General features: G+C 32.2%; 2 protein-coding genes across 2 annotated transcripts; both read left to right on the top strand.

The window, feature by feature from the left end:
• The first annotated feature begins 7,547 nt into the window (after nucleotides 1–7,547).
• LOC126553854 (uncharacterized) lies at nucleotides 7,548–9,301 on the top strand. The gene is made up of 3 exons (XM_050208967.1): nucleotides 7,548–8,055; nucleotides 8,990–9,228; nucleotides 9,293–9,301. The coding sequence occupies exons 1-3, from the start codon at nucleotides 7,548–7,550 to the stop codon at nucleotides 9,299–9,301; spliced, it is 756 nt and encodes a 251-aa protein (XP_050064924.1).
• Nucleotides 9,302–9,315: 14 nt separating this feature from the next.
• On the top strand, nucleotides 9,316–10,335 carry LOC126553858 (uncharacterized). The gene is made up of 3 exons (XM_050208971.1): nucleotides 9,316–9,517; nucleotides 9,587–9,731; nucleotides 10,059–10,335. The coding sequence occupies exons 1-3, from the start codon at nucleotides 9,331–9,333 to the stop codon at nucleotides 10,207–10,209; spliced, it is 483 nt and encodes a 160-aa protein (XP_050064928.1). The 5' UTR covers nucleotides 9,316–9,330; the 3' UTR covers nucleotides 10,210–10,335.
• The last annotated feature ends 1,383 nt before the right edge of the window (nucleotides 10,336–11,718 follow it).

Here is an 11,718-nt window from a genome sequence, read left to right as displayed (position 1 = left end):
AAATTTTAGTAATGCATTATCTGGTTGTGATTACTATTTTATATTTGTATGCTAACCTTTTATTATAGTTAACAACTTATCAACTAGGTTGAATAGTTAAACTAACTAAAATATAGCGCAGTTCAATCGAAATAATACAACAATAATAATTTAGTATTTAGAACCTAATAGTGTTATTAGTATGACAGTATAAAAAGTTGTATCAATTGCAATTTTACTAACTTATTGCTATAGTAAAATTATTTTTTTCCGTGTGGTAAACCATTTATACATATATAATAGTACAACATTAAATCATAATTTTGACAGATTGATATCCCAATATTATTTCGGCTTCCTTGATCCACTTCCATTCTTTACCGTGCAATCGTCCAGCGGAGATTTAGTATATATACAGGTCTCTACACGCTGTACGATTAAAATTAGTCTACTATCCCAGATCACCATACTTAGCTTAGTCGTTGGGCCGCGCCCTAAGTCCTAACATCGCCGCTTTCTAAGTTCATTCCCAGTATTACTTTCAAACTTAGATACAGGTAGTGGGCCCCGTCCTAACATCGTCGCTTGTACTCTAAGTCTAGATCCCAGTCTTAAATTAACTAATTTCTCGGGCTGAGTCATTATACTCTGTCCTCAAATTTATTAAGTATTGTTAAACATTAAATTACAATTATATTTTCCTAGCATAATAAACGATATATTATACTGATTCAAATTGTTGTGTTCAATTTATTACGTATCCCGAACTCCATCTACGTACGACCGACAAGCGTTCCAGAGATATATTTATATATATATGTGTGACGCGTGCAGTGCCAGCAGCACCTGAGGTCACTGCCAGTTCACTACATACGATTTTTGGTGTCAGGTGTAGGGTCCACTTGAACGAAGTATTTTGGTAACCAACCCGAAATCGAGTACTTTAACGGACCTTTTTCTCTGAAATAAACCTACGTCGCACGTCAAAGGGGACTACGGACTACAACGGGACCAACAAACAAGAGCATTCAAATACAAGGTGGATAACCAAAGCAGAGCATTTAAATACAAGGCGGATAACCTAGCAGAGCATTCTTCATGACGAGCAGCCGATGAACAGTGTAGCCAAGGAGCAAGCACAATTTCTTTCCAAGGACCAGACAGCATACAAAAAACGAACAATTTGTAAGTCATTTAGAATATTAATATATAGTATATGTCTGAAAGTCCAAAACCGTGTTGGGAAATAATTATTTATAATCCACAAAACTTACGCATAACTATGGCAGCAGTAACTTTAAGTCTAAAGTCAGTCATTCGTATGGTTCCGTGTCCTTTTACGGGGGGGGGGGGAGGGGGGGCGAAGCAGATCTAGCAGCATTTATAACTAAATGTGACCATTTATTAAGCATAGTAGCAGCCACTATAAAACCAATGATTTTCGAAACTATACTAGCACAATTAGGTGGGGACGCTTTTAACGCAGTTCGTTACAGGGAGTTCCAGGAATGGAACGAACTAAAACAATACCTTCGCGTAATTTTTGGGACAACTCATTCGATAAATTATTTGCAAATGCAATTAGGTTCAATGAAACAAAATTCAAACGAATATATTAAAGGCTTCGCAGGACGCATAGAACATACCTACCACGAACTAACTAACGCGTTAACCTTAGGCAAAACACTAGAAGAGGCACGCATAATTTCGAAAACAGTTCAAACTTACGCACTAAGTGTATTTATTAACGGGGTAAACTTTTTAATCAAAACACTATTAAAAGCGCGTAATATCGTCACACTAGAGAGCGCTATAACACTCGCGATCGAGGAAGAGAAACCCGTATTCGGGTGGCAAAAACCTAAATTCCAAAATAAAAATATGAGTAAAAATAATAAAATTAACATTAAATGCAATCGTTGCAGTAAGATGGGTCATTATGCTAATGAATGTCGCAGAACCTTAGCTAGCAACACGAATTTTCGAAACCCAACTAACAATCGGGAGAGCAAACCCGTATATGTTAAACAGGAATACCAAGGACAGGTTAAATTCTGTCAATACTGTAAGAAAGCTAATCATAACATAAAAGATTGTAAGAAAAGAATGTACAATGAAAAAAATAAAAAAAACTACTAACGAAAGTACCGAACCGAGCACTAGCTATTCAAATCACACGGTTAGCGAAATCAACTAGAATCAAGTACACGTAGTAACAAATTTCGACGAAGAACACATTATATGTTCATCGCAAAATTTTAAACCACAACTTATCAAACTTTTAGTAGATTTCGGCGTTGAAATTAATTTAATTAAGATAACCGCATTAGAGGGGCAGGTCGTTGTTAACGAAAGAGAGAAGCGTAATATAAAAGGTATTAACGGGACGCCTATAAACACTATCGGAACGGTCAATACGACTATGCAAATTAACGATGCTACATTAATCATAAAATCCGACGTCGTATTCGGTGACTTTCCCATAGCTGAATCAGGTATTATAGGTCGTAACTTTTTGAAACAACACAAGGTTATTATGGACTACAGCCAAAACCTGTTGACCATACCCGAATCTGCCGCAGGTTACGAAAAAGTGGTTATTCCACCACGGAATAACTGCGTTTTGCTAATAAATAACAATGATGAAATAAAACATGACTTAATTATTTACTTAACTATTAAAAAACAGGATCTTAACGAAAATGTAATAATAGCGAATAGCATTAGCCCAGTGCATGGTAATAAAACTATTAGTAATATAATAAATATTTCGAAGGAAGCATTTATAATCGATCAACCGTCAACACAAAACATAGAGTGGGAACCTTACCGTGAAACAATACTCAAAGTATCATCCGAAAACGAGATACAAACGGGTAGGATCGAAAAATTAAAAAACGAAATTAGAACAGAAGATCTAAATACAGAAGAACGGGAGAATATTTTAGGACTATGTTACGATTACGCGGATTTATTTTACTTACCAAAGGATTATTTAAGTGCTACCAAAGTAGTCACCTATACTATAAACACACCGCGTTGTACAAAACCGATTAATATCCATCCTTATAGACTTCCATGGGCATACCAAGAAGAAATTGAAAAACAAATTGCAGAAATGAAACAAAATGATATAATACGTGATTCCAAATCACCGTTCAATTTTCCACTTGTAGTAGTGAAAAAGAAAAACTAAGATACAAACGGGAAACACAAGCTTCGCTTATGTGTAGATTTTAGGAAATTAAATGAGGTAACCGAAAATGAAGCTTATGAACTTCCAAATCTATTAGAAATACTAGAGTCATTGGGGTCTCCCAAATACTTTTCAACACTTGATCTAGCATCAGGATATCACCAGATTAACATTAACAAAACTCTTAAATCTCAGGAAAATTCATATCACCAGAGCAGTAAACTTGTTTTAAATTAGTCTCGTCTTGCTTGAATAGAATTATCATGTTACTATTGTCTCGAATAAGTTGTTTTGGTATGCGTACGAATGATTGTGCTAGATAGAACACATTAATGTTGTTATGTCTACAGCGCGTGTAGTAAGAACGTATAATATTTTGATTTTCACATAAAATATCGTCAAATATAAAAACAAAATCTGGTAATGCTTTTTTGGAGGGATAACCTCATCGTTTTCATGAAAAGTGAATAACCAAACTCCCTCTACGTCTTTTAAAATGTCACAAAGCATTTTATATTTAGGTTGTTCGAGTGTTTTTAAGTATATATAAACGTTATGAAATCGATTACCATTTATATTAGTCAATAAGGCATAAATTAAATTTGTTTTACCACATCCAGAAAGGCCAACAACTAAAGCACGACAGGTATTTGGTAAAAGCGCTCCTTGTCTTGATTCACGAGTCGTAGATGGGTCGACATTTTCCACCATGAAATTTATTTGTTGATCGACAAACTTCATTATAATATAATGATTATGTATAAATAGCTGTGCAATCTTTATAATCTCACCATTACACGATGTCACCCGTTCGCAGAAACAACAAGAATAAAGGCGGAGGTATAATTAACACTCTTATAAACAAATTACCGTTTGAACTTCATTTACCAGGTAATTATAAATTCTACCACGCACATAACCTAACTATGTCACTTTAAATGTTTATAATTTATATATATGTATATATATCATTTTAGGTTATCAGTACTGCGGTCCTGGGACAAAATTAAGAAAACGGTTGCATCGTGGTGATAAAGGTATCAATCCTTTAGATTAAGCGTGTAAAGAACACGATATCGCTTATGATCCCAGCAACTCTTTGACAGACCGTCAAAAAGCAGATTATATATTAGAAAATAGGGTTTAGAATAGATTCAATTCAAAAAACTTAAATTTAAAAGAAAAGACAGCAGCGTGGTTAGTCACTACGGGTATGAAGGTAAAACGTAAAATTGGTGCAGGATGTGGATTCAAAGCTGCTATAAAGACGGCTAAAAATGTACTCAAAAAAAACATTAATGAAAAAACCTGATGAAATTAACAAACAAAATGTGTAAAAAAATATTCCGTAAAAACGGTAAGAAAACTCGAGTACCTCGTGTCATACCTATACCGAAAACTGGTGGTATGTTACCGTTGATACCAATTTTTGCTGGCTTATCTGCACTCGGAGCGCTAACGGGTGGCATTGCTAACGTTGTAAAAACCGTAAGTGAGTTTAATAGAAATGAACCTTTACATTTAGGCAGAGAATTTTATGTCGCACCTAATAAAGGCGGCTCGTATAAAATAGAGAAAGGTTAAGGACTATATCTCGCTCCACGTGGAGGTGGTTCGTATATAAGAAAGGGCACCCGTAAATCTTTAAAGAAAACTCCAAAACGGCAAAAAAACTAATTTCTAAATTACCCAGAAGAAAGCTGTACGATTACGAAATTTTATAACATCCAGGCATAATGAAAGTACCTTATTTCATCGTAGTGTTTTCTAGAGATAGGTTACCTCTACGACCAAAGCATAAAAATTAACGGTTATCAATTTGGACATTAAAAAAAGTTCAGGAACTCATTGGGTAAAATATAAAAACAATTGGAAAACAAGTTACATACTACGACAAGTTTTGGTAATCTACCGGCTCCACTAGAACTACAGTCATACCTCAGTGGATGTAATATACAGTATAATTACACTACGCATCAACGTTATAACACATATAATTGTGAAGATTTATGTTTGAAATTTTTATCATGTACACGATAACATTAAATGGTAATTTAAGCGAAATGTCATGTGATATTTTTCCGCCATTAGAAGTAAAAAATACACTGCAGCTGTGTCTTTTAAGCCTGCAAACACATAATTCTATACCATACGTAGAACCGGATTGTAATACGATAGGATTTCGCAATTCGCTTGGAAAATGTACAACTATAACAATACCAACGAGATCATTTAAAATAATTAATTTGGAGTCAACGACTCAAAAACTCTTACCAAATAATGTTACTTTGTTTCAACTCAAGGCTGATGGCAACCAGTGTTGCCAGGTTTCTAAAACGGGAAGACCGTACGATGTTATCAAAAAGTTCGTATTTATCGTTCAAATACCGTACAATTTTTTTTCTTGGATTTTGGTAATTTAGCAATTTACAATGGGAAAAATCGTACCGTAGAAGTGCCATTCTTGGGACAAGTGGGGTATCTTGGAGCACAGTTGTCGTTTTTGTTTTTTATCGTCGCTACACCGATCATAATAACTTTGAAATCACAATTCGATAAGAATTTACAAACTAAACAACACTTCTTTTGATTGTTTAACACTATTTAGCAGGGACGGAAACTGGTTTTAGTAAAACCGGTTAATAATTGATTTTCACGATTTGTCTTAACCGTTATCAGAGCGGGAGAAATAAAACAAGAGAGTGGTTATCAAGTCCTAGATTGAAACCGATGAGACGATGATTATTTGAAGGGTAACCAAAACCGAAACCGTTTTTTTTTGTTTAGTGGTTAACCGGTTTTTAAATTAAACAATTAAAGATACTTAATAGTATTAACTATTAAGTTAATACGTTATTGAATATTATCCGAATATAAATCGAGCGTCGATATTCTGTGAATATAACGGTTAGAGTGATTTTAGTCTAATTTTTCGTATTTTGTGAAAACTGTCTGTTATACAGGTACCTACTAGCCACTAGATTAGGATTTTGAATTTCCCAGAATATTTAATACCTAATTAATAGTGATTAGTGTAAGTCTAATTATTAAAATAATTATTTTCAGTACAAATATATTTTTTCATACTATAACGATTATTTGTTTTATAATAATAATGCAACGTGCTCTGATGTCTCATACATTAAATATAATATACAAAGGTACTAAAACGTAGATAATAATGACCAAATCCAAATTGGGAAGTATTCCTAGAACTCATGAACGGGTTCGTGGTAGATAAAGACCAGTAATTGTCGATAATTGTATGCCTAAAAGTGAAGGGAAAAACCACTCAAAACCATAGTTAAATTAATAGGCGAAAGACGCTGTAGGCCTATAACGCTTATAAATTAGAAGCAGCGGAGCAAGCAGCTTCTCTTGGAAATACTGGCCCCGCATCCGTAATAACATAATATATTATCACACACCGTATAGCGGGATCGTTCATGGTCACACGCGACATCATCATACGCGCGCTTGCGATTTCACAGGAAATCATCGATATATGATTGACGCACAACACCTCAGAGATAATGCAGTGGCGTGGGAAGAAGCGGATGCAGGTGCAGATGACCAGCAGGCAGTGGCGTATTTGAGGGGGGGCGATAGGGGCAATCGCCCCCCCCCCCCCCCCGAGAATTTTTTGACCAGGAAAATTGTATATAACTATTGGGTATAGGGTATTTGAGTATTTCATTAAAAACAAAAATTCCAAAAAATTGTATCGATGATAACAAATTTGTAAAAATCACGATTATCTAGATAACCGTGGTGAAAATGTACATACATTTTTCTTTGTGGTACATATGTCGTCATGCACACTACGTCATGTAGATCACTGGCAAACTAGATCCCCATGGGTCATTTAGTCCCCGGTAACCTAGTTGACAGGGTATCAAAGTGGTCGATCATCAGCTGTTATTATCTATGATAACTGACTCCAGTTATCAGCATGATTATTGATTGTACATAAACGGCTATTTTTTTATATAGTGGTTACGACTTGCATTCCTTCATAGTTCATATTATTATGTTTTAATGTTTTTAGTTTTATAGTGTTATAATAATTAATTAGTCATTCATTGTTAAGTTTTGCAGTCTTAACTCTTAGTGCGATATGTCTAATTTAATGAACCAGTGGTTAAAGCGCAAAGAAGTCTGCATTGATAATACTGATAGTACAAACAAAAAGAAAAAAATTGAGACAATTGTTACTCCATCTACATTTTCTGGTTCATCTACATCAAATAGTTTAATAAGTTTAGTTAATATTAATGACATTGATAGTCCCTCCTATGAACTAGATATTGCATATTTTTTAAAAGACTCTAATAAAATTTGTTCTGACCATGATCGTGCAACATTAATAACCATGGATAATTTGCCCAAAAACGATTTTGTTCTTCCTTTTTCTGTCCATACAAAAAAAGGTAAAGAAGAAAAAAGATACCTAAACAAAAGTTATTTTGAAAAATATAAATGGTTAACTTTTTCTAAAACAATGTCAGGACTGTACTGTAAATTTTGTGTTTTATTCGGTGATAAAGGAGGGAGATACAAAACGGTTACATTAAGTAAATTTGTTTCTAAACCATTGCAAAAGTACTCTAAACTCTTAGGAAAAGATGGAGATCTTGAAGTACACAGCAAACATATTTATCACATAAATTGTGTTCAAGTTGCTGATGATTTTATAAAAACGTTTAATAATCCTCAAAAAGAAGTAATAAATTTAATAAACAGTGAAAGAATGAAGCAAATAACAGAAAATCGAAATCGTTTAAAACCCATAATAGAGTCTATCATATTCTTAGGTCGTCAAAATATTCCATTACGGGGTCATCGAGATCATGGAGACTTTTTTGAAAATTACAATGAAGGTAATTCTATAGTAAATAAAGGAAATTTTCGTGAACTTCTCAACTACAGAATAAAGGCTGGGGATTTAGTTTTAGAAAATCATTTGAAGACAACACACTCTAAAGCAACCTATATAAGTCCTGTCATTCAAAATGAACTCATTGATTGCTGCAAATCAATAATTATAGAAAACATTTTAGAGGAAGTAAAAATATCAAAATATTATAGTATTATTTTTGATGAGACCACAGACATCAGTCATACATCACAAATGAGTTTGGTACTCCGATATGTATCTAAGGGGTTGTGAAAGAAAATTTTATTTCTTTTATTGATTGCCATGCTTATGCATATAATAAAAAACGTACTTTAATTGAAGATGATGAGGATGAAAATGATAGTATTAAGAAAAAGATATTAATTTTGAACCAAAATTAAATGGTGACATTTTGGGCGAAACAGTAATTTCTTTATTAAAAAATTATGGCCTTGACTTACAATATTGTGTTGGAGTTGGAACAGACGGCTGTTCGGTAATGGTATCAGAAGTGCGAGGCGCAGTTAAAAAAATTCAGTCATATGCTAACAATGCTATCTATAGCCCTTGTTCAAACCACGGTTTGAATTTATCTATATCTAAGTCATCTACAGTTCAATCTATTAGAAACAGTGTCGGACTAATGAAAGAAATATTACAGTTCTTTAATTGCTCATCAAAAAGAAATTTTGTTTTGAAAACAATTTTGAATGGTCAGCCACGCTTAATAAGCTTATGTAAGACTCGTTGGACTGAACGTCATGATAGTGTTATGGTATTCAAAACATCTATACCATATATAATAAAAAGCTTAACAAAAATTTCTGAATGGCAAGAATCTGATTCATCGTCTAAGCCTAGAACTTTATTAATAGCTTTATGTAGTTGTGAATTCGTAATTGCAATTCATACTTTAGCAAATATTTTATGTGTGACAGCACCTGTTAGTCGTATTCTCCAAGGTATGAACAATGATATATTAAATGCTAAAAACTGTATTGATGATATAATATTTAGTTTAGAAAATAAACGTACCAATTGTCTACAAATATTTGGAAATATATATCAAGAGTGTGTGTTGTTAATGAACGAAATGGATATTGAAGTTAAAACCCCTAGATTATCAAAATATCAAACAAAACGCTCTAATCATCCAGTAAATAATATAGAAGAATATTATAGAGTATCAATATTTATACCATTACTGGACAATATCCTAGAAGATTTAAGATCAAGATTCACAAGAAAACAAAATAAGATGTTATTAGATTTATGTATGTTAATTCCACTCTACATCACTGTAATTTCTAATGAAGATTTTAAAAAAATAACAGAAGCTGCCACAGAATTATTTGTATTTAATGAGGAAGAATCTATTGATCAAATGCAGCTACAAACAGAACTAGAGATTTGGAAAACTAAGTGGCAACGAATAAAATCTGATGGTAAATAATTGTTGTAATTATACTTTTCTTAAAATTGTATTTATTAATTGTTTTATAATTTTTTTTAAGGTCATGACGTTTGTCAAGATGCTTTGTCATCAATAGAAAATTGTAATAATATCATTTATCCAACTGTGCATAAATTACTTAGTATAATTGCTTGTTTGCCTATTAGTGTAGCATCCGCAGAACGCAGCTTTTCTACGCTTAGAAGGTTTGTGCATGTGTTTATTATTAGAATAACAAAATAGCAAGCTTTTATAAAATATTTTAACTATATAATATATACAATTTTGTATATAATTATTTTATATGAAAAATGATTATGTTTAAGTCGATTCAAAGAAAACTTTGCATAAAATCTTTGACTTAAAAATTTAATTTAATGAAATTGAGTATACTATACAAATATATTTATTGACTATTGTATATTTATATATTTACATTGCTTAAAATTAAGGATTTGTTCTTTTTCTTAAATTGCATTAAAAAAAACTTATTATTCTTCTCTTTGCTTACTTTTGTTGCTTTTTTTTGTTAGATTGAAAACATGGTTAAGATCCAAAATGGGACAAGAACGCTTGACTGGTTTGGCTTTGCTAAACATACATCATACTATAACTATATCAATAGATGATGTTATAAATAGATTTGCTAATACTAAAAATAGAAATATAGATTTTGTTTTATAAATATGTTGCTTTTTTTATCATATTTGTTTAACTTATTACTTTATAGGTTATACAGGTGCAATATAAAATTCATTATGTCTTGGTAAGTTTGTGTGAGTAGTTGGGTAAACTTTTTTTAAATTCGCCCCCCCCCCCCCCGACATGAACTCTCAAATACGCCACTGCCAGCAGGGACCTGAAGGTACCGCGGGGGCTTCTGGACGATATATAAGGGGGTCCAGATTAGGCACATTTTAGACGTGATCCACCAGAGTTAGAGCGAGCACCTTCACGTCACCCAGTTTAATATTTTATGTCTCCTGGAATTAGAATATTTTTCACAAGTTTAATTAAATTAATTAATTGGACTTAGAATAATTTTTAAATAAAAACACTTAGAATAATTTCGAGAGTTTCATTTATTTCACAAAACCTTTCCGATTCGACATCATTCAATTGATTGAACGTGGCACGTTACAAATTTGGCGCAGTCGGTAGGATTCTTTCAAATAAGATTTCTTTGGTCGAACAATTTTATTTTTTCGAACTTAGAAAATGTTCGGGAAAAATATTTTTTTTTTCCACTTCGAAAATTTTTCGAAAAAAAAATTAAAATATATCAACTTCAAAGAATTCACGGAGGCACATTCGGCAACGAATCACTGTTGAAGAAGACAACTGCAGAACGTCAACTTCAGCGACTCAGAAAGAGGAAAGAATCAACAAGTAACACCACGGCTCAGCAATCAAGAAGAATGGAAGCATCGACTCAAACCATCGTTGTGTGAGCATAATTTTTTTTTCTTAATGTAAAATAATTTTAAGCGTCTAACTCTGTTCGCGTCTCCTTTGGAATTAAAAACTCCATCGTATAAGTTACTTTTAATTGTGAAGGTGTATATATATATATTCCCCGTGAAACATTAAATAAAATATCTTGATAAAATTAAATAAATAATTTAAGTAAGAAAAAATTTAAAATAAGCAAGAATTAAATAAAATAAAAAAAAAAAAATGCAACCATTAAATAATTTTAATATTTTAATATTACACTTAGAATATTTTTTTTTACGCTTAAGTGTCGATAAAATTTTTTTGGCCCTATCAAAATACTTGAAAATTTAATACAAAGTTCCTCATATGTTATTCTTATAGTGATTAAAAAATTATAAGAATACATAGGCACAATTTTTTTTTTATTAGCATTTGAAGTTCAAATTTTGACGAAAATTCGTCAAAATTATGAATATTTGCGAAATATTTGAAGTTGAAAATCATAAAATTTTTTGTGTTTATAACTAAGGATTAAAAATACAACACTAAGTTTTCCATAAGTTTACCTTCAAGTATCTATAGAGAAAACTCGAAGCATCATTATAGGAAAAATTTTAAGTGCGTTTGAATTTTAAATTTTAACGAAATAGCGTAACGATAACGATTTATCCTCAAACGATTTTAAATATTTGTTATTATTCAAAAAGTATAAGTCGTAGATACTTGAAAATTTTACCAGTTATTAAGATTCGCGTT

This window comes from Aphis gossypii, unplaced genomic scaffold, assembly GCF_020184175.1.
Source record: "Aphis gossypii isolate Hap1 unplaced genomic scaffold, ASM2018417v2 Contig00345, whole genome shotgun sequence".
Lineage (NCBI taxonomy): Eukaryota > Metazoa > Arthropoda > Insecta > Hemiptera > Aphididae > Aphis > Aphis gossypii.
This window is presented reverse-complemented; position numbering and strand designations above follow the sequence as displayed.

Excerpts from the sequence above, each read along its gene's own strand:
- LOC126553854 (XM_050208967.1), top strand. The coding sequence starts at position 7,548 with ATGGATAATTTGCCCAAAAACGATTTTGTTCTTCCTTTTTCTGTCCAT. Across the intron at positions 8,056-8,989 it reads TTTTGAAAATTACAATGAAG|CAAATATTTTATGTGTGACA; the intron begins GTAATTCTATAG and ends TTCATACTTTAG.
- LOC126553858 (XM_050208971.1), top strand. The coding sequence starts at position 9,331 with ATGTTATTAGATTTATGTATGTTAATTCCACTCTACATCACTGTAATT. Across the intron at positions 9,518-9,586 it reads GCAACGAATAAAATCTGATG|GTCATGACGTTTGTCAAGAT; the intron begins GTAAATAATTGT and ends ATTTTTTTTAAG. Across the intron at positions 9,732-10,058 it reads AGCTTTTCTACGCTTAGAAG|ATTGAAAACATGGTTAAGAT; the intron begins GTTTGTGCATGT and ends TTTTTTTGTTAG.